General features: G+C 33.6%; 1 protein-coding gene across 12 annotated transcripts in view; it reads left to right on the top strand.

The window, feature by feature from the left end:
• Positions 1-22,973, top strand: part of LOC126819101 (single-stranded DNA-binding protein 3) — an 85,810-nt gene extending 62,837 nt beyond the window's left edge. For 3 of the 12 annotated variants that reach the window (XM_050546960.2, XM_050546954.2, XM_050546966.2), the window contains 10 exons: positions 3,116-3,198; positions 5,167-5,261; positions 5,692-5,763; positions 7,683-7,743; positions 8,798-8,833; positions 10,066-10,117; positions 10,343-10,413; positions 11,073-11,133; positions 15,864-15,988; positions 16,618-18,451. In XM_050546960.2, coding sequence (XP_050402917.1) covers positions 3,116-3,198; positions 5,167-5,261; positions 5,692-5,763; positions 7,683-7,743; positions 8,798-8,833; positions 10,066-10,117; positions 10,343-10,413; positions 11,073-11,133; positions 15,864-15,988; positions 16,618-16,722 — 761 coding nt within the window. In that variant the 3' untranslated portion in view covers positions 16,723-18,451. Of the gene's footprint in view, positions 1-3,115; positions 3,199-5,166; positions 5,262-5,691; positions 5,764-7,682; positions 7,744-8,797; positions 8,834-10,065; positions 10,118-10,342; positions 10,414-11,072; positions 11,134-15,863; positions 15,989-16,617; positions 18,452-20,023 lie in introns of those variants that run through there. The other 9 variants (XM_050546959.2, XM_050546958.2, XM_050546956.2 and 6 more) reach the window with 7 other exon arrangements.
• The last annotated feature ends 871 nt before the right edge of the window (positions 22,974-23,844 follow it).

The following is a 23,844-nucleotide window of genomic DNA, read 5'->3' as shown; positions in this document are numbered from 1 at the left end:
CAAAAAAAACAGAAAGTTTCCTGAAAAATAAATAGCACTACATTAGCAGACTGTTGTTTAAATATTTTATATGTTTGAAACACTCTACTTACATTTCTTAAAATTTGAAGAGTTTTCCGGTGAAATAAAGGAAGCTTAGTTAATAAAAAATTCCATTACATATGTTTAAAAGTATATTGTATTATTCATACTTGCCGTTTTCTCATCCAACGTTGGGTTAAAAGCTTTTAACGTGTTTTCGTTTTATTTATTTCTTTTAGAGAATAACACTTGTTATAACGAACCTTACCTAAATGGCTAGATATACATATCCTATAGACGATACAAAATAAATGCAAGTTTTATGACACGTCAGCGCTAACGTGTCTGTAATGCCCCAATTGTATGGTAGTCGTAGCGAGATGGGTTAAACATTATCAGATATATTCATTCATATGCATGAATGAAAATAAACGTTGCGTTAAATAGAATTAAAAACGGGTTAGACAATATCAGATATATTCATACGCATGAATAAAAAATAAACGTTGCGTTAATGAAATTAAAAACATCCTTGTTCATGTATAGAAATAGTTCAACTGAAAAAAAAAAAAATGGTTGCATACGATTAAAATCTTAAAAATTTCACTTTTAAAATGTTTAATTGTTTGCTGTAGGAAACCAAATAAAATAGTTGAACATATAAATTTTCAGATATATTTGCTCTAAAATACACTTGAATTAATAAGATTTTTTCATTATTCAACAGTTATAAAATAAACGTTACCTGAAAATAAATACAAACTGCTGAAAATGGCCTAATCATCTGCAGGAAGTCACAGTGGCTCAGTGATTAAGATGCTGGCCTGGAGGTCGCGGGTTCGCTCCCTTCTCAGTGATGCAGGACAGCCGTCTAGTCGTTCAGATGGGATGCAAAACCGAGGTCCCTGTGGCAAATTGGCATGCACGTAAAAGAACCCTTGACAGTTGGAATTCGATATAACCATAGGTCGTTGTGCCACTGTCGGGGCAAAATTTTCCGCATAACACACTGCATGGTGTTTGATCCGTCTTCATTAGCCTAGTCAGTGCAGAAAAGTTGGACGTTAAACCCCATTTCATTTCTTGATATCTGCATTTCATATCGTTAAGGGGGAGGGGGGGTGGATGGCTGAATGGTTAGCTTGCTCGCGCTGTATCATAAAGTCTGTCATTGAGTCGACTGGCGTCGTTTCGAATCCCCAGTTGTACGTGACAAGGAGTAGGGACGCCTGTCCAACCTCGTGGGTTTTCTCCGGGCCCTCCGGTTTCCTCCCACTGCCAAAAGACCCCTACGCACAAGAGAATTATTGAAATAAAATTAAACCATATGTTATTCCCGAAATCACCTAGTTTGTGTTGAGTGAACGTTAACCCCCATCTCTCTCTCTCTCTCTCTCTCTCTCATATTAAGATGTTTTCCTTATTAGACCACATCTTTATAAATGAAAAGCCTCAAGAAACCTGTTATTTTTTTCACTTGGTGTATATGTAATTAGCTCCCTGTAGATAGTGTTAATACGATGAAATAACACTCTATTTCTAATAGAAATCAAAGGTTTTTTTTATCCAGTGTATATTTCTTTTCTGTCATTATAATTCATATTACCAATATTCAGCTGGTTTTAAATAAAAGCTTTTTATCTCATATGAAGCATGTGACATTCTCTCTTTCATCTCCTGTCCTAATAACTGCGTATCAGGATTATAGCAGATTCAATTAAGTTATGTTTTGCAGCGTGGTATGAAATGAACTCGGTTTATTTGTCTAATGCTTTTGCTTTAGATTATAAGATCTGTCATTGAGTCAAGGGGCGTGGTTTCGATTGCCAGCTTGTACCATATGTTAGTCCCGAAATGACATTTTTTGTGTCGGATTTTAAACTCTCTCTCTGGTTTTGTGGGCTTGGATGGCCGAATGGTTAGAGCATGCGCGTTGTATTATAAGGTCTGTCATTGAGTCAATTGGTGTGGTTTTCGATTACCCGGTCGTATGTGACAAGGAGTTAGGGTCTAACTTCAGGTTGCAACATCCTGAGTATCATATCCTGGACCTCATTATTAATAATCCATATTATCATATCTTGTACCTCATCATTAATAATCCATTGTATCATCATATCTTGTACCTCATCATTAATAATCCTGAGTATCATATCTTGTACCTCATTATTAATAATCCCGAGTATCATATCTTGTACCTCATCATTAATAATCCCGAGTATCATATCTTGAACCTCATTATTAATAATCCCGAGTATCATATCTTGTACCTCATCATTAATGATCCCGAGTACCATATCTTGTACCTCATCATTAATAATCCCGAGTATCATATCTTGTACCTCATCATTAATGATCCAGAGTATCATATCTTGTACCTCATCATTAATAATCCTGAGTATCATATCTTGTACCTCATCGTTAATAATCCTGAGTATCATATCTTGAACCTCATTATTAATAATGGATAGCAACAAGCCTCAAAACCAAAATGCCTACATATAATTATTGGACATAAAAGAATCTTGGGAATAGTACAAACATTTCCTAATCTCTCGACAGTCGACAGGTATTCTTGGAATTGTTAAGAATTGAGCCAGTTAGTGTTTTAATGTAGTAACCTTTTATTTTTCAGACAATTCTTTATGTCTTTTGAAAATTTACATAGAATGTTTTACTTATTTACAATAACTTATTAATTATGCCTTTTGTCAACCCCATGTAGACCTTACAACTCAACTCAACTCAACTCGTGGAGGGCCGAATGGTTAACATGTGCGTGTTGTATCATAAGGTCTGTCATTGAATCAACTGGCGTGGTTTCGATTCACCGGTTGTACTTGACATGCTGTAGGGTCGCCTGTCCAATCTGGTGTTTTTTTCTCTTGGTCCTCCGGGTTCCTCTCACTGCTAAAGACCGCTACGCGCAAGCAAATTAGCGAAATAAAATTGAACCATATGTTAGTCCCGAAATGACATGGTTTGTGTCGAGTGGACATTAAACCCCATTTCTCTCTCTGGTAATAGTGTAGTTGAGTAAGGTCTACATACAGTTTGACAGGTGTAAACAGAAATTAATAAACAATTAAAACAGGTGTGTATATTACAGGTCACCCCAGTATGGGAATGCAGCGAATAAATCATCCAGGTGTGAGAATGCCTGGTCCTATGAATCCTGTAAGTATTAAAATGATTCTTGATCGCTATGGCAGCAATACAATTATTGGCAAGATACAAAAAGTTTTGTCAAAAATTTATTTACACACATCTTTAAAATCCACTTAAAATGATTCTTGATGGAAATGATTCTTGATGGCTATGGCAACAAAAGAATTATTGGCGAGATCCAAAAAGCTGTCGTCAATGGTCTGTTTTGTCAAAAAATTTATTTACACTCAACTTCAAAAAATTTAAAAAAAAATTCAGAACCATACTTTTTTTGTCAGAAATTTATTTAGAAACAACATTTAAAAACAAAAGAAAAAAAAAACAATGTCATAATGCAAGTAAGATTCATTGACCCTTCGGATTCTTTTATGGCTGTGTAAATTATTATTACTTATGCCTTGATAGTGTATCCAAAGACATTACCTGAATTCAAATAGAATCTCAGATATATAAATACTAATTGTATTGTTGTGCTCTGTGCAGGCTCAGTTTTAGATGTACCTGACAAAATGTCAGGCACTAATGAAAGATTACTTGACATTTTCAACTTAGTGCCAGACATGTATTAATAATATCAATATAAAGGACAAATCATTGTCGGACAAAATGACAGGCCTGAATCTGTGTCTGACAATGTCTGTGACAGGTGCCTTATTTCCAGGCTTGGTTCTGTGTGATGTTTGAATGGGTGTGGTCAATCTGTGGGCATGACATCAATATACGTTGTTATAATCATGGTCTTGGCCATATATTATTGGTTACACAAGTCTGGAAATAATCCATCGGTCACTGACAGCGTCAAGCCCAAATTCACATCCTTTTCAGTTACATCTTTTTTTTTATTTTGCTATGTTTTTCTTGATATTTATGAATACATGACCACCACGGACTTCAAAAACAACAGTTAAATGTACTTGTTCATTAGATCTTGTGGTTGAGTGGACGTTAAACCCCATTTCTCTTTGTCTCATTAGACCATGACATTTTGTCCAGTAAACCTAATATTATTCCAGACCTGCGGTATCTGAAATATTATTTACCCATGGCCATGCTGGGGGGGTTTTATTAAAAAAAATTTGTTCCCCTCAGTTATTGTATTCTTTTGTTTCCCAATTATTGCATTTTTTCGTTTCCTAATTGTTGTATTCTTTTGTTCCCCCAATTATTGCATTTTTTCGTTTATTGTATTTTTTCGTTTCCCAATTTTTATATTTTTTCATTTCCCAATTATTGTAATGTTTTGTTTCTCCCCCTGAGAAAGTTCATTAGGATTTTCCACCTTGGTTTCCCCTTGTACACATTGGCATGCGCGTAAAAGATCCCTTGGCAATTGAAATTTGATATAAGAGTAGGCAGTAGTGCCGCGGTCTGGACAAAATCTACCTCATAGCACACTGTATGGCGTATGCCCGTCTTCATTAGCCCAGTGGGAATAGGACATTAAACCCCATTTCATTTTGTTTCCCCCCCCCCCCCTAAATATTATATACTCCTTGATCCCCCATTTATTTTATTTCGCACAATTTTTTCTCTTTTCATATTTAAGTGTTTCCCCTTCTTCTGTCTTATTTCATTCTTTCCTTAACTCTCAAACTTTGAGCAATCTAAACTAAATTTATAATTTTATAAAAAAGAAATTATTAAAAAAAAAAATTATTGTACCAAGTGTTATCCAATATGAATGTTTTGTAATGTACAGTTTAAATTGGATTTAAAAATTACAAATTTGTGACATACCAATTTTTTTTTTTTTTTTTCGATATCGATGTTTTGTAATTGTGTTGTATCAATGTTTTGATTGTATTTCGTACCGTTTTCATGTAAAGACGCAGTTGCTCAAAGTTCCCTTCTGTTTATGTCTGTTGGCGACGGTGCATCAGTGTTGTGGGTTGTTTTTTTTTTAAATTACGATTCGTAACCACAGCACGTCGTCATGACGACTAACTCTTCTTTTTCTCTATCCCGATTTCTATCTAGGTGTACGATTCATTACAGAATTATAGTGGTATGCGGGGCCCACCTCCAAACCCTGGAATGGGGCCTGGTCCAGGAGGAATGCCACCAATGTCCATGTAAGTATCAGATTTTTTTTTTTCAAAAGTGTAGGGGCGATGGTGGCTTGCTCACTAACCAGGACATTATTGGTTCAAGAAAGTCCCTCCGTGGTGCAGGACGGAGGGGATGAAAAAATTACGTCCACCTTGTTAGTGTGCACGTTAAAGAACCCTTGGCAGTTGGAATTCGAATAAGAGTAGGAGAAAACGGACAATAATTTGCCTGTCTTCGTTAGCGTGTTTGGTTTGGTGCAGAAAAATAGGACGTTAAAACGCATTTCAAAAACACGTTTCAAAAACATTCAATAGGGTGGAAAAACCCATTTCAAAACATTCATTTTAAAAAGAATAAAAATATTATTTATAGCACTAAATAAGACTTTTGATTCTGTGTTGATTTCACCAATCTGTTAATATTTGGAGTCAAATTAGTTATTTTTTATATTAGTATGGAATGGAATGGAATGGCAATCAAAGTCTCGTCACCACAATCCTCCGGTCATTTTGAGACTAACATATGGTAATATTCATTTCTATGGTTACGTGTGATGGGTGGGGTGGGGTGTATGTTTTTTGGATGAGACAACTGCTCTTTCTCGAATTCCACCTGCCAAGGTTTTTCTTTCTTTTTTTTTTCTTTTTTTTTAAGCATTCCACTGTACATGAGTGGCCTAGTTTTTTGTACCATTCTAACAACTTTTCACACTAACAATAACAATGTCAGCCCAGCAGGCTCCACCACTTGTGAAATCCCAATGGTTCTTCGCAACCCATGTTGGGATCGAACCAGAGAGGGGAGTTGGGTAGCCGAATGGTTAGCACGTACGCACTATATCATAAGGTCTGTCATTCAGTCAACTGGCGTGGTTTCGATTCCCAGGTTGTATGTGACAAGGAGTAAGGTCGTCTGTCCAAGCACATGGGTTTTCTCTGGATCCACTGGTTTCCTCCCACTACTAAAGACCCCTTCACGCAAGCAACTTATTGAAACAAAATTGAACCATGTGTTAGTCCCAAAATGACCTAGTTTGTGTCAAGTGGATGTTAAACCCCATCTCTCTCTATCGAAACCAGAGATAAACTAGTTGAGATATCTCTGCGTTGATTCTCGCCCTGCACAGAACCCAATTTGTATATTGGATATCAAGATGGTTGTAAATATATTATCTTTGGATCAGTACCATTTATAGATTAAATATATTCACCAACATGACTATTAATCTGATGTAATTTATCAAAATCACCGATCGTCATTTGCATTTTTCGGACACGCTATCTGATTTTCACGTTTTATCCTCGTTAAAATGTACTCCTGTGTAACGTTTGATTGAGAAAACCAAACCGAAATCTCAACAGTAGATAATCTCCCTGCTTGGTGGAGTCACTCGGATTAATGATTCCACAGAAAATTATACGTGCCGCTGGACGATGTTGATTATATCCTATCTTTTCGTGCATTGGCCAAGAAAGTTCATCCAGATGTTTGCGGCGTGGTTTCCCCTTGTCAGTGATGCAGGACGGAGAGCCTGACAAGGACAGCTGTCTAGTTGTTCGGATGGGACGAAAAATCGAGATCCCGTGTACTCATTGGCATGCACGTAAAAGATCCCTTGGCAGTTGGAATTCGATATAAGAGTAGGCAGTAGTGCCGCTGCCCCGGAAAAATTTCCCTCATAGCACACTGTATGGCGTATGCCTGTCTTCATTATCCCAGTTTAGGAGCAGAACAGTAGGATGTTAAACCCCATTTCATTTCCTATGTTTTCGTTTGCAGTGGATGCCGAATTTTTTACAAATTTTCAATTCATCATAGATTTCGAAACAATGAAAGAAATTGAACCATTTTTATACGCCCACATGGAAATATGGTCGTATATTGACGTCGCAATACGGCCCTTGTTTTAGTTTTTAGAACCTTGTGAACCCTCAAACGACGAAAATTATAATGTCATCTGTATGAAATTGTCTATTAAATCCCCCTAATTACCTACAAAAGAATAAATATGTGACAACCCTTGTCGACTGCTCGGACGATTTAGCTGCTGTGGGCGTATGTTTTGTTGACTGGCAACCTATCTTTGGACTAATATTCTCTTTGGAGATTCACCTTTCACAATAAGGTAGTCTGGAAAGGATTCAATCTGGTTAAAACACAGATCCTATTTCGTTTCATTTTTATAGTTCAAAATTTCATTTTACTTGTCTTTACTACACTTGGATCTGGAAGAGTTGTTATTTAACTCGTGTTCTGAATGATCTCAGGGATAAGCCAATGAAACGGTCTGTCAAGGCGAGCTTTAGATTGCAAAGGATTCAAATTCCCTCAAATGACATTCATTGTATACAAATTTATAACAGTTGGTTAATAATGTAATTTGACTATGCAATTTATTTGACAACTGAGACTTGAATTTTCAATTGTACAAATTTTCATTTTAGGCCCGGCGGACCAGGTGGTCCAGGACCTGGAAGACCATGGCCTCCCACATCTTCATCATCAGTAAGTATCCATTACATCACTTTAAGTGCGTTTCGCCGGATACACGGCCCCATTACATGTGCACCAGACTAACTTTTTTGCCAGTGAAAACGTGCATGGAACGTCGCGAAAACGTGTATATGAAAAACAAGCCTTATATTATCACAAGAATATTTGTGGTCTTCACTGAAGTGAATTTGTCAAATATTTCATAGGAGAAAAAAACCGAATCAAAGTGGCATTGAATAGAAGATATTAAAGCATCTGTTTATATGCTTCAGGCAGTACCCTGAGGACATTGGATATTCTGAACTTCTATGTGATCACAAACTGTTTTTAAAACCCACTGGAATACACCTACTGAATTTAATAGAAGGAATTTTTTTGGCAAAGTTTCTCTTATTGTTACCAAGTACATTGTTGAAACGTTGCTATGAAATTGTGTTCATAAACGTTTTGTGTTCCAGCCAATAATGTAGCCTTTGCACACACTACTCTAGCCTGAAATGATATAAAATTCAATTATTAATAATTTATGTACTCATGTTTTAAATCGATCAAACTTTATCAATGTAATTGATTTACTAATCTATAAACTAGGGCATTTATTCACATAAATTTTACGTAATATATTTTTGGAATGCTGCATTTTCATTGCCTAAAAATCAAATATTTCTACTAGGATTTTAATTATTAGCCAATGAACATGCTGAATTCTTGAAATATTTTACTTTAAGATGTTGTAAATAGTCGTGTGTGTATTGAGCCAAGTGGCATGGTTTCGATTCCCCGGATGTACATGACAAGGAGTAGTGTCGCCTGTACAACCTCGTGGGTTTTCTCCTGGTCCTCCGGTTTCCTCACATTGCTAAAGACTCCTACATACAAGCGAATTATTGAAATAAATCTGAACCATATGTTAGTCCCGAAATGACCTAGTTTGTGTCAAATGGACATTAACCCCCATTTCTCTCTATATTGTCATATACATTTGTAGTTGTTGGGTTATTTCTACTCTGAAACATCCAATGTCACTTCTCATTTAACAATTTATTTTATGAATTTTGTTTTCTAGTTAAACTACTCATCGGCATCTCCTGGAAGTTATAATGTAAGTTCTTCACCCAGCTTTTTATTCTCTTTATCATCAATTTGTCAGGGCTTTTGGTTTGCTCCCATTGCTAGTATGTGACTAGTAGGCTGGAAAAAGCTTTCCTTAATTTGCAAAAGTTAAAATTTGCTCTCTTGAAAAACGTTATATCATAACAAGGGGAGTTATATCAAAACAAGGAGAGTTATATCAAAACAAGGAGAGTTATATCAAAACAAGGAGAGTTATATCATAACAAGGAGAGTTATATCATAACAAGGAGAGTTATATCATAACATAAGAGCAGAACAGTAGGACGTTAAACCCCATTTCATTTCATAATAAGGAGAGCTATATCATAAGAAGTTATATCATTATAAGGAGAGTTATATCATAACAAGTTATATCATAATAAGGAGAGTTAAATCATAATAAGGAAAGTTATACCATAACAAGTTATATCATAATAAGAAGAGTAATATCATAACAAGTTCTATCATTAATAAGGAGAGTTCTATCATTAATAAGGAGAGTTCTATCATAATAAGGAATGTTCTATCATTAATAAAGAGAGTTCTATCATAATAAGGAGAGTTATATCATAGCAAGGAGATTTCTATAATAAGGAGAGTTATATCATTAATATGGAGTGCTATATCACAATAAGGAGAGTTCTATCATAATAAGGAGAGTTCTATCATTAATATAAGGAAAGTTATATCATAATAAGAAGAGTAATATCATAACAAGTTCTATCATTAATAAGGAGAGTTCTATCATTAATAAGGAGAGTTCTATCATAAGGAATGTTCTATCATTAATAAAGAGAGTTCTATCATAATAAGGAGAGTTATATCATAGCAAGGAGATTTCTATAATAAGGAGAGTTATATCATTAATATGGAGTGCTATATCACAATAAGGAGAGTTCTATCATAATAAGGAGAGTTCTATCATAATAAGGAGAGTTCTATCATAGCAAGGAGATTTCTATAATAAGGAGAGTTCTATCATTAATATGGAGTGCTATATCACAATAAGGAGAGTTCTATCATAATACGGAGAGTTACATCATTAATAAGGAGAGTTCTATCATTAATAAGGAGAGTTCTATAATAAGGAGAGTTATTATGATTCCTAATCTATATAGACTTATTGGGGGGGGGGGGGTCTTTAAACATTTGTGTGGTCAGTGCTATGGAAAACTTGTTTAGATTGATACTGATGTACAATATAATGATTTATTATTTCAGGGTCCCGTGTCTGGGCCGCCAGGTACACCTATACACATGCCAAGCCCACAGGGTAAGTAAGATTCTTGGATAATAACAGTTCTAAATGATAGGTATCAAGATTTTGTCTCTAACCTTGGTTGATAAAAATCCTAGAAGTTTTGCAAAGGATAGGCATCTTGATTTTGGTCTGAGATTTGCTGGTAAAAATCCGAAAAGTTTTTCTTGGTCACTGTTATGAATCAGAATTTATTGCTAATTAAGTATTTAATGGTTTTTATTCGTACCTGTTTTACAGGTGACTCGGCGAATTCTGGTGATGGAATGTATGGAATGATGAAACCGGGTGGTATGCCCGGAATGCCTGGGGTAAGTCTCACATCAAATTAAAACATAAACATGCTTCTACACTTATAAGTTCTGTACAATATTACGTAAACTCTCATTAACTCACTCTAAATAGTATAACGTTCTATACGCCCACAAATGCATCATTTTGACTTAGTCAAAATTGATCCTATCAAACTGTCGTCGTACAATTTCTTGATAATGATAAAAGGATAAAACAAGTGATTGTTTCCCATAAAAACTGTGTTCTGTTAACACTCTACAGATTTATCAAACGATTGTTTTAAAATTTATTTATGTTTGCATGAGTTAAATGAAGAAGCATGTTGAGTTTCAGCAATTTCCATTAATTACTTCTAGAGTTATGGCACTTCTTTAACTTTTGTATGAAATTTATAAACGTTATTTAAATTAAACGATAAAGCATACAAATTCTGTAACTTACTTCTAGAGTTAAGGCCCTTGTTTTAGTTTGTAGAACCTTGTGAACACTTAAACGACAAAAATTCTAATCTGATCTGTATGAAATTGACATCAAAATGTCTTGTAAATGCCTCCACATTAGCCACGAAAGAATAAATTTGAGACGACACTTGTCGACTGCTTATATAATTTAGCTGCTGGCAACCTATCTTTGAATATTTTTATTAAATGATTTTAAACAATTTATTTTATTACAGTTTATGGGAGGTCCTGATGGCATGCCAATGGGACCTGGTGATATGCCCCCAGTTATGAATGGTAAGTAATACATTTATCACTTTTCCTGGTTGCATGTTCTTATTAAAGCAAACGTCTCTTGGTGCAGAACAGTAGGACGTTAAACCCCATTTCAATAAAACGTTATACATTGGAACCTTATTCAAGAAGACTATACACATTGTTTTATCCACAATTATTTTATACACTTAGCCTTATTAAGGAAACATTATACACTTGGCCTTATTCAAGAAAACATTATACACTTGGCCTTATTCAAGAAACTTATTCAAGAAAACATTAATCACTTGGCCTTATTCAAGAAAACATTATACACTTGTCCTTATTCAAGAAAACAGAAGTGTGGACGAATGGTTAACGCATGCGCTTTGTATCATAAGATCTGTCATTGAGTCAACTGGCATGGTTTCGATTCTCCGGTTGTATGTGACAAGGAGTATGGTCGTCTGTCGAACTGCGTGGGTTTTCTCCGGGTCCTCCGGTTTCCACCGACTGCTAAAGACCCCTACTCACAAGCAAGTTATTGAAAGAAAACTGAACCATATGTTAGTCCCCAAATGACCTAGTTTGTGTCAAGTGGACATAACCCCATTTCTCTCTATCTCTCAATCAATTATTAAAAGTTTCGAAACAAAAAATATTTGCTCACAGCTTACAATTATTAAAATCAAATTTATTAGCTTTGTGGCCATACATTTGCTTGAAATATAATTTTTTTTAAAAATAAATATCAATTTTAGGTTTACTACATAATTTGTTTTAAAATCAACCTTTAATCTACATCAAATCAAAAGCTACCCGTCTGCTCATCAGGATTTTCACCGACGTGGTTTCCACTTGTCGGTGGTGCAGGAGGGGGGGTCTGACAAGGACAGCTGTTTATTCGTTCAGATAGCATGAAAAACCGAGGACCCGTGTATACATTGGCATGCGCGTAAAAGATCCCTTAGCAGGTGGAATTTGATATAAGAGTAGGCCATGGTGCCGCTGCCCGAGCTAAATTTCTCATAGCACACTGTATGGCATATGCTCGTCTTCATTAGCCCAGTAGGATGTTAAACCCCATTTCACTTCTTTGTCGAGCGTCTTTAGATGTTATATATGAATATATATCCAGAATCACTACAATTGCTCATACACAAACACTTACCATCACAAAGTATTATAATATTTCATTTGTCTTGTATAAAAATATTTTTTTTTAATAATACAGGTATTTTTTTTCTGTTGTGAATGATATTTATTATTATATAACGTGTGCATCCGTATCTCATAACTGACGTTAAACACATTATTTAAAGCATGTAATATGATATATATAGTATATATGATATATTCTAAATATAGTGAAATTCTCGACAGATGGCATGATTTAATTATTTAGAATAATAGCTATTAAATTTGATATTTTATTAAAGGACAATGTTGCCATTCACCAATTTTACACACGATATAAAATAGGTTAAACGCATTTCATTTATAATTTTGAAATAAAAGATGATTTTTGTAGTTGAGCTTGTATGTGACAAGGAGTAGGGCCAGCTGTCCAAACCCGTGGGTTTTCTCTGGGTGCTCTGGTTTACTCCCACTGCAAACTAATTATTGGAATAAAATTGAACAAGATGTTAGTCCCAACATGACCTAGTTTGTGTTGGATGGGTGTTAAACCCCATTGTCTCTCTTTTCTTTAGTTGAAAATATCTTGGTGCTGGGCAACATTGTTCTTTGATAAGATATGAAAATTTTTAAAACAAAACTAATGAGAGGGCTATATATATATATATATATATATATATATATATATATATATCTATATATATATATATATATAAGATACGGCTGTTTGGGCCATATGTTTACACTGTAAACCGGGTATCATTTAATCTTGTGTATCTAGCCCTAATTTCTTTCACATTCATTCAATATCAAATCTTTGTAAATTGGGCACTCATTATCAGAATTAATCAATCAGCTTTAAAATGGACACAAGTACAAGGTAGATGATTTTGGGTGATTTTTACAAATTTATAAACAAAGATTTGATATTAAACAAATGAGAAAGAAATACACAAGATTAAATGATACCCAGGTTACAGTGTTAACTGCTCTTTTACTTACATACTGGTGTACTTGAGCAAATATTTAATTTCTCATGTTTTAAACGTTTGTTGGTTGTTGGTTATGTTAACCCTTTAGCCAAGCCTGAACAAAAGGCATGTGTTGTGTCTAAAGCCTGTGACGGGTGCCTTACGTATACGTCATGTGATAATTTGCACTGGACAAAGTCATGTGACCGGGACCTTGTGTCCACCCTTATATATATATACATGTACGATATGTGATAATTTGTACTGGAAGAAGTCATGTGACAGGTGTCTTGTGTCCACACGTTTATACGTTAGATGAGAATTTTTCTGGACGAAGTCGCGTGACAGGTGTCTTGTGTCCACCCATGTATATGTTATGTGATAATTTGTACTGGACAAAGTTGTTTGACACTGACCTTGTGTTCATCCTTGCATACGCCATGTGATTATTTGTTTGCACAAAGTCATGTGACACTGATCTTGTGTCGACCCTTGCATATATACATGTACATTGTGTGAAGTATGTCCAGGCTTGGCTATAGTGCCTAGAGGTACTTTTAAATAATTACTACCCCATTTACTATAGCCTTAGTGGGAAGTGATCTTTTTTTTAATTGCTTTTTGGAGCTGATTTTCAAAACTAAAGATCCTCCTTAAACCCCTACCTCTTCAAACAGCATTGAGTCACCAAATTAGCATATGTTGTCACTGAATAGTTCATGGCTATTCATGTGACTTGATTAATTTGAACTGCAAAACAGAAAAATAGTTTTTTTATTTTTTCAACTGTACTACTTTAGCTCCAGTGCAGAATTGAAATGGATACATAGTTTCTTTAAAATTGACATTTGTGGATTAGGTGGTCTAGTGGTTTAATGCGTGCACATGAAATCTTAAGGTCTGTCATTGAGTCAAGTGGCATGGGTTTGAATCCCTGCTTGTACATGACAAAGAGTAGGATCGCCTGTCCAATCTTTTGGGTTTTCTCTGGGTCCTTCGGTTTCCTCCCACTGCTAAAGACCCCTACGCGCAAGCAAATTATTGAAATAACATTGAACCATATGTTAGTCCTGAAATGACCTAGTTTGTGTCAAGTGGATGTTAAACCTCATTTCTCTCCCTCACACCTATGTGTCCCTGTCATATATTAGGTACAATGCAAACAGCCCTTTTTACAAAATAATCTTAATATGCTATGCTCTTTGAAGTTTGATTGTCCCTTGCTAACTACCCTATTTTAGCGTACATTATTTAGATACTGTCCAAAATATATAAGGGGAGCCACGGTGGCTAGGTGGTTAAGACGCTGGTTCGCTAGCCTGGAGGTCGGGTGTTCGATCCCTGCATTGTCCGAGAAAGTTCATCAGGATTTTCCGACGTGGTTTCCTCTTGTCAGTGGTGCAGAACGGAGGGACTGACAAGGACAGCTGTCTAGTCCTTCGGATGAGACGAAAAACCAAGGTCCTGTGTATATATTGGAATGCACGTAAAAGATCCCCTGGCAGTTGGAATTCGATATAAGAGTAGGCGATAGTGCCGCTGCCCGGACAAAATTTCCCTCATAGCACACTGTATGGCGTATGCCCGTCTTCATTAGCCCAGTATAGGAGCAGAACAGTAGGACGTTAAACCCCATTTCATTTCAAAATATATAAATGATGGTCAGTGGCTTTAATGTTGATGTCTTTATTTTTATTGATATCTTTGTGTGTTTTTGATCAAATTTCTGAAATATAGCTTAAATATATATGGGCATGCTTTTTTTCCGCCAGAAACATATTGAAGTGATGAAACTATTAGATATGACGTTTATAAGTGTTGAAAGTATTAGATTAGATAAGAAATGTAATAAAGTGTTGAAAGTATTAGATTAGATAAGAAATGTAATAAAGTGTGGAAAGTATGAAATATGAAACTTAGTAATGTGATGAAAGTATGAAATCTGTAAACATAATAAAGTCATATAAGTATTAAATCAGAAACATTTTGAAGAAATGAAGGTATTAAATATGCAACGTAATAAATAATGATAGTATTAGATATGAAACATAATAAAGTGTGGAAAGTATTAAATATGAATGATTGAAAGTATTAAATCTGAATCATAAAGTGTCGAAAGTATTAAATCTGATCTGAAATATTGAAAGTATTAATCCCAAACGTATTGAAATGATGGAAGTATTAAATCCGAAACATTGAAATGATGAAAGTATTAAATCCGAAACATTGAAATGATGAAAGTATTAAATCCAAAACGTATTGAAACGATGGAAGTATTAAATCTGAAACATTTAAATGATGGAATTATTAAATCAAAAACATTGAAATTATGAAAGTATTAAATCAAAAACATGGAAATGATGAAAGAATTAAATCCGAAACATAAGTGATGAAAGATTAAATATGTCATAAAATGATGAATAGAAAGTATTCAATCAGAATAATAAAATATTAATCAGAAACCTATTGAAATGGTGACAGAGTTACATCTGAAATACAATAAAAGTGTTAATTTGAAACGTAATAAAAATGTCTTAATTTTCAATTGATATGTTTTCCCTAAATAAAAACTTAAAAAAATAAGCAGCCTCTGTATTTTCAAGATATATTTCATGAAATTTTATCCATTTCTATGGTAAGTATTTAAATTGATGTGTTTTTCAGGTGATATGGATGGAATGAAAAACTCTCCGGCAAACGGCCCTGGTACGCCGAGGGATAACTTAACGCCCGTCAGCGGTCCTGGCCCAGATATGGGTCCATACGGGTTAGGGGGCTACCAAGAAAACGTAAGTGACTAAACATTGTGTGCACGTTGATAGATAAAAGTAAAAATCAACAGGTACCATTTCTTTTTTTTTTAAAAAATGAAAAAAAAAAAAAAAAACCCAAACAACTCTGTACACTTCTGTTACTCATTTTTATTAACTGCTTTCAGTTTCTTTTGATTTTCTCTTTGTCTGCCGCGGTTTGGGGCATTGCATGTTCATGGGCTACTGATGCTTCTCCTCTCTCTACTTTTACTTCTGTCTTTTTTGGTTCTGTTTTTTCTGAGCATTGCCTGTGAATTTGACCTCTGACCTCTTGACTTGTCAAACAATCTTGATGAAGCAACAAACACTTTTAGCGTATTATGTGTGTGTTAATAAAGTAGTTAACTAATGGCTGGGAGCTATCGCTAATATTTTAATTGGCTCTACATAAATATATTTAGAAATAAACAAAAGAAAAAAAACAAACACATAGCATGCAGTTAGACATTGTACACAAAAATAGGTCCAATTTCCTCAGATGATGCCAACAATTTAAAAACATTACTGGCAAATACTTTCATCATCTTGTCATCCAATCATACTGCAAGCATGACTTCTGACCCTAGACCTCCGGTCTCAACCTCTACATCTTTACAATTTTTCAGGATCAAATTGAGTCTGCCGCAATCCTAAAGATTAAAGAGTCTATGCAAGAAGAGGCAAAACGGTTTGAAAAAGACGGGGAAAATCCGGAATATTTCATGCAATGAACTGTTTTCATTACAAAACAAAAAACTAAAATTAAAAATTTTGTAAACGATTTACTGATTTATAAATGGTATAAATTAATGTTAAGGTGGACTCTCAACTTAGGCTCAAACCGTCAGACACACCGAACATTTCAGCAACATTCCTAAGTCGCTTGTGTATCGTTTTATTACTACAAGTATTATGTACATATCAAAATTTGGTCCCGAGATGTTGGGCCGTCGTTGGGCCGTCGGGAGACATTTAATATATTTGTTATTTATTATACAACTTGGTTTAATTATCATTCAATCTCCTCGCATGGACAAAATTTGAAAAAAAAAATAACAACTCTGCCTCTTGTATATAGTCTTTTATCATTTCTTCTCTGTTGCCTTTAATGTTCGGTTGTGAACGGCTTTAAGCCTGTCATCAGGATTGTTTGAAAACTTTTTAGTGGAAATAGTCTTCAAGCCAAAATAGCTGCCCTTTTGTTTAAACAGTAGTAGTTTTTATATATATATATCGCATCAATAGCCATCCAGAACAGCTTCCTCTTGCCTGCCTGCTAAAAGTGTTTTCATAAGTTAGCATTACGCATTCATTGTTTTCAGTTCTGTGGGACAAATTCTGACTTAAGTGCAATTCATCCATACCTAAATGTCCTTCATGAAAGAAATAAAAAAGTATTTTTGTAATAATCACCCAAAATCATCGCATTTCATTGTTACATTTGTCATTAAATCATCTATCAAAATAGAAAAATCAAAGTTTTCATTCTTGTCATCCTCCCATTCATGGACGATGTTCGAATTAGCAGGTGTGTAAGAGGAAGATGCCCATTTATTGATTACGATTTTTATTAGAAGCTAATATTTCGCTTTAGTATTAACATTTAACCAACGACTTTTGTCAGAGCTGCATGATCCAACAAATTTAAAACCATGAAACTGACTTCTAATATCTAATTTTTAAAAAAAAAAGCCCACGTTCTTAGAGAGAGATAATATTCTAGTTATTTCTACCCGTAGGCCGAAATCTCTTGGCTTCAAGATTATTTCAGATTTAACTGGCTCAGCAATTTTTTATTTTATTTTTTTTTTTTTTCTTGTGGCTGTAGGAGTTGAAAAACCAATCAACATACTGATTGATTGTCTTTTATTTTATGTTGATATGGAACCAACGTGGTGTATTTCCACCCATTTTCCTAAAAGCACCTGTAATCTTTTTTCATAGCACACAGTGTCTGTATTTTTTGCAACAAAAACTGTTAGGGAAAAGGCGATGGTTTTTTAGTACAAGTGGATTTTTGGAGTCTTTTTCTCTTGGTCTCTTTTGATTAAACAACCTGAAACTCGACACATTTATTGGAAACAAAATATTATATTTTTAATTAATTTATTTATTTATTATTTCTTCCTGAGAGCGAGTAACTAAAAAGGTTTATTTTTTAGTCCTAGAACTAAAGTTTAATCAGAAGAAACTTAGGGGAGAGTTATAATGTTGATATAAAAAGCGTGTATGTGAACGGCTAGGATTTTTAGGGCGACAGTTGTTGATGTATGTAGATATGATTATTACGATATTTATATGGCTGACTGTGTAGCATCTGTGTATTATAGTCTATTAGTAGTCATATTGTGTTTTTGGCATGAACTATTTTTATAGTTGAAATGAAATTTAAATAACTTGTAAATTTGTTCAGAATACTCCTTAGTCTATAAAGCATTAATAATTTATTCAAAAAGTGAATATTCATTCCAAAAAATTAATATATTATTATTATTATTACTATTATTATTATTATATATATATATATACATATTCTATAAATATATATTTATGAAAGTCAGATTCTGTGTGATATCTGATTTTATTGTGTGTCAGTATTTTCTACATTTTTTAATGAAATTATAAAAAGTCTCATCGGTTACGAAAATTAGGGCTATCACTGGAAACTTTTCTGTTCATACATAATATATATATATAAATAAGATTTGTAGAACATAAAAGTTTCTGTCGAGTGAATGTTACTACGGTTACGATATATTGAGGACAGGTGATTGAGAGATATGGTGAAATAATTGTAAATTTTTACAAGAGAACATTAAGGAATTTTTTTTTTTGAGAAAGACGTCCTTTTTCTTAAGTCAGAAGTTTATATTACTTAAATTGTCCTAATTTGCATCTTAAGCTGTGAAAAAAAAAAATATGCAATCATTTTTGTGCAATTTCCGTGTTTTACCTTATAAGCAATAACGATCATAATTACCGCCCACTCAAGAGTCATTTCATTTTACACGTTTTCCATTTAGTAGATAGGTCAGTATCAAAACAAAATTAAATTTTACGTAGAATTCAAGAAAATTAATTTGTCTTCAATTTTAGTTTTATTTCATGAAAATTAATTAGTCTTCCATGAGAAAATGTTTTAGTCCTAGTTTTGTTGATTTGGTTATTTATTTATTTATTTATATTTTTTTTTTTTTTTTTTTTTGCTATTAAGTTGAATGATGGTTTGTTAAAGATTTTAGGTAGAAGGGAGGCAACTCCAATAGCATAACAGCGTATATTTTGTTTCAAAATTAACTTTTCAAAATTAATATTTATAATATAAAATATATCGTCTTTTATCAATCTTTATTACAATTAGGCAAATGACCAATGAACTATTTCACTCGTACTTAAGTTCTTGGGGTGAAAAGTGGTCTCATTATCTTTTGCTTTGGGATTTTTCGTTAAGTCGTTCTTTCCCAGTTATTTCATTTCACCATTTGCTTTGTTTCTGAAAGAAAGAAAATAAATATTTAAAACAAAAATGCTCAAGTATCTTTATTTATCTACTGGTATATAAAGTTGAAGCTTAATATTTATGAAGTTGGTTTTTTTTTTTTAGAAATATATGTTGCCCCTGCCATTTTCTCGTTGTTAGGACGTAAGAATAATATAATAGTAAGGGAAAAAAAAGACTTGAAAATCATTCCTAAATTTATTAATGAATAAAATAAACACGAATAGCGCGTTTAATTCCTCATATTATTAGGGATTTAACAACAAAAGGCAAACCAGGGGTATAGGAAGAGCATTTAAGAAATATGCTGTAGCATAGATAAAAATCATTCATACATTTATTAATAAATATAATAAATAGAAAAAAATTGTCGAAATAAATTTGTTAAGTAGAAAATGGTAGGAATCAATTCTGACAATCTCTAGTACTGAACTGTTTTGTAGGACATTTATTTCTAGCAGTAGAATGTTAACTGGTTTTTATCGAGTTAAATCTTTAATTTAAAATCGCCATGTGATTTCTGTTTTTCACAGATGCTTGGGTATCGACCTGAACTGGATAATATACACTGAATTCAAAGTTTGTATAGAGAAATTCAATTGGACAAGGTTTGAAGAAGGCAGGCCAATCAGAGATTGCCTAAGAAAAAAAAACAGGTTTTGGGGTCAATGCTTAAATACAACAGTTGGAACTGTATTTGAGTTCTGTGGTAGCCTTTGACCAACTCTGTACAAGTCATACTTGAGTTTTTAAAACAAAAAACAATTGTTCATCTTTGATCTGCGACATGTAAGAGGTTTTTTTTTTCTTCTTGGAAAATATCCCATTTATTGTTTTTATTTTTGAACCTCATTCAATATATTGTCCATCATTTGATCATACTTATGTCTTGTCTTATTAAACTAAAAACAGAGTCATGTCTCATTCTATATTATATGCTCACTTATCATTGTGAGATATGAAATATAAAAAAAATACAAATTTTCAAGAAGATTTTTTTTTTTTTAAAAATCAAATTTATCTGTTTACTGTTCGGACATGAAAGTTTTGAAATGGACGTTTTTACTTCGTCATATCTCATCGCATTTTGTGTCTATTGATGTTGAGTTGGTAGCCATTTTGTTTATAATGTTACTAATTTTGATGGATGTATGTTAATGTTAACTTGCCATTTTATTTGTACACAGAACAGGGTGAGCAGATGTAAAAGTTAAAACAAAAAAGAGTTTCGTTCATATATTATTTAGATTATGGATGGAGATTTACCTCAAAAGTAACTTATTATTAATATAGGGGGGCGATCCATGCTCACTAGTCAGCGGGTTAGGGTTGTCATGGTGGTACAACCATCTCTTTTGACCTTTACTTGTCCACGGAAAAGTGGCACATTAAACCCCCCCCCATTTCATTTCACTAGTCTGTAGGTTCACTAGTTCGCATGTCGTGTTTCAACCGTTGATCTCGACTTATCCGTGGAAAACTGGGATGTAAAATCCCCACTTCATTTCACTAGTCTGCGGGTTCGCATGTTTGCGTGTTGGGTTTATTGTTCGGTTTGACCTTGACAAAAATGTCTTAAACCATCTGTGGGGTTCAGGGTTTTATTTGAGCACCCATATTTATAAAATGTTGTACAGCGGCTGACTAGGGAAACCCTTTCATTCATTAACTTATCACTGCGGATAAAACTTCAGGCAAAGTATTTTATCATTTATTGAAACACAATCTAAGCTGGCCTTAATAATTGTTCTATCATGTATAGGATTTTTTTGAGTTATTTCTTTCAGTGCTTTTCAGTGGGAATTAATTGATTAATTAGAATTATCCCTGATATTATTACTTCCCTGTTGTTCATATTTTAATACTGTATATCAAGTCCTTGTAAATGTTGTCGAATATAATTATAATATATAAAACCGTAAGTAGCCAGATTTGGATGTTTTTGATATTAACATATTTCCCCCGTGGATAATTGAATATCCACGTACAGGAGATCTGTCATATGTCTATTATTGCTCGCCCTGTGTAATGTGTGTTTTTTTTTTTTTTTGTAAGATATGTTAATGAAAATGAAGAGGATATTTTTTACACCTATATATTCACGGTTATATTATTTAAAATTAGCCGGCCCTATTTAATCCACCCTACTCTCACCTTTCTAGGACACAGGATGTTTATTGACATGTAGCATATCACAGTTCAAATCGGTCATTAAATTCACAAATCATCTTTTTAGAGGCATTTAGTAACTGGATAGAGCAATAAGCTGTGACACATACTTATAGAAAGCGACTATTAATATTTTTAGGCAACGTTTCAAAGAGCTTTTTCTCAGCCATGTTTGGAACAGTATTTTCTCAACGATATTGGCGATGAATTAAAGAGTATTCTCACTTTATCAAGTTGAATGACGATTCTAAGAACCGTCGCCAAAATATATCAGTTGCTGCTTGCCATAAGTATGGGTTATAGTTTAAGATTTACAAAGTCCATAGTCTAGTAGAATACTAAACTGCTTTAAATTTACCTTTATGGTATGACATACATGACAAAATTCTAAATGTTTTTAATACACTATTTCAAATTTTGGCTGTTATCTCTATCCATATCGGTAATTCCTCTAGATATTTCTTTCCTCTAAAAAAAAAATTGTAGAATGATCTTTATTAATTTGTTTCTGTATATATGTGTATATATATTTAAAAAAACTTTTTATATAATATTAGAATAAAAAATGAGAGATTATTATTATTATTATCATTAATTAGAAATTTCTTTATAACTTTTAAAAAATAAATCTCTGCTACTGGTCAGTTTTAAGTTTGTAAAACTAACTTGCTCAAATAATGAAAATGATCAGTGACACTATATATATATATATATAGATTAGTAGATAAAAAAAATGCATATCAATTGATGGTATTTTAATGACCGGAGTAGATAATTAAAACCAAGAGAGTAGGGTGAAACTAACGATGTAAATGTCTCTGTGTTTATATTTTTAGCGAAAAAGATCTGCAATGCTTTGTAAATTATGCAGTCTGATGTATTTTATTTTACTTTTGTCATGGGTTTATATTTTTTTTTTTTTTTGTTCCTGTGATGTTTTTCAAATGACCTTCATTCATTTTACACACACCTCCTCTTCCTCCCTTGCCAACATGGCGGAGAAGAAGGAGATTCACAATCAAAATGTACGGCAATATTGTACTATATCTTTAGTCATTTTGTATTATTCATGTGACAATGTTGGGACAAGCAGACAGACAGATGGATGTATGACCGACCCCCCCCCCCCCCCCCCTCGAGTCTGTTATACTTTATAAGTTATTACGTATTTTTTTTTTGTATAGAATGTAGCTGTGTATGTCAACCTTTTTAGTTTCTCTCAAAATTTTCAAAATGTACGTCCTGTTATGAGAAAAACGAATTGTGTAGAATTCCGAGGGCTATAATAAAACAAAATATCTGTCTACTGTTAAATGGTCTTTGTTTTTTTATTAATTTTTAATCAATACCTTGTATTGAGTGGAGGTTAAACCTCATCTCTTTCTCACTATACCCCCTGCCTAAGCAGAAAATGATAATCAAAGAAATTCACCTACTGAACATCTACTCCTGTGTGCACGTAAAAGATCCCTTGGCAATTGGAATTAGATATAAGAGTAGGCCATAGCGCTGCTGTCCGAGCAAAATTTCCCTCATAGCACACTGTATTGTGTAGGCCCGTCTTCATGAGCCCAACGTTAAACCCAATTTTATTTAACACAAAATGAAGAACAAAACCAGGGTTTACAAGAAAAGACACAATAATGTGACCAAGTTTAAACATTCTACCTCTATTAGAAACAGGGATATTGTGTTTTAATTTCTCACCTATCACATTATGTCTCTGATCCCCAGAATTCACCTAATAAACACCTCAGATACAAGCGGAGATATTGTGTCCCAAACTGAAACCGAAAACTACCCTATTCCACCAGAAGTCGAAATGGACCAAAGCAAATTATATATTACCTATCAAGATTATCCTACTCACTGGCTTCCATATTAATTATTGGACAATAAATCCACAAATGGTTGTTACATTCCTCTTTGCAAACAACTTTTTTTTTAAAAATATAATATACTGTAGTTTATTTGCAAATACAAACATATAGGTATATGCGTACATACAAACACGACAAATTATACAATTTATGAATCTTTTCCCAGTAAAATCTAAAGTATTTACAATTACCACTGAAATTAAATTCACTACAGAGTTATAAAAATATATGCATGCTATCTTAGGATAATAAGTCCATGTCACAAACAACTAATTTAAAGTGCTTGATTCTGTTGATAAACAAAC

Source organism: Patella vulgata, chromosome 4 (assembly GCF_932274485.2).
Source record: "Patella vulgata chromosome 4, xgPatVulg1.2, whole genome shotgun sequence".
NCBI lineage: Eukaryota > Metazoa > Mollusca > Gastropoda > Patellidae > Patella > Patella vulgata.
The sequence above is the reverse complement of the archived record's forward strand: the minus strand, read 5'-3'. Positions and strand labels throughout refer to the sequence as shown.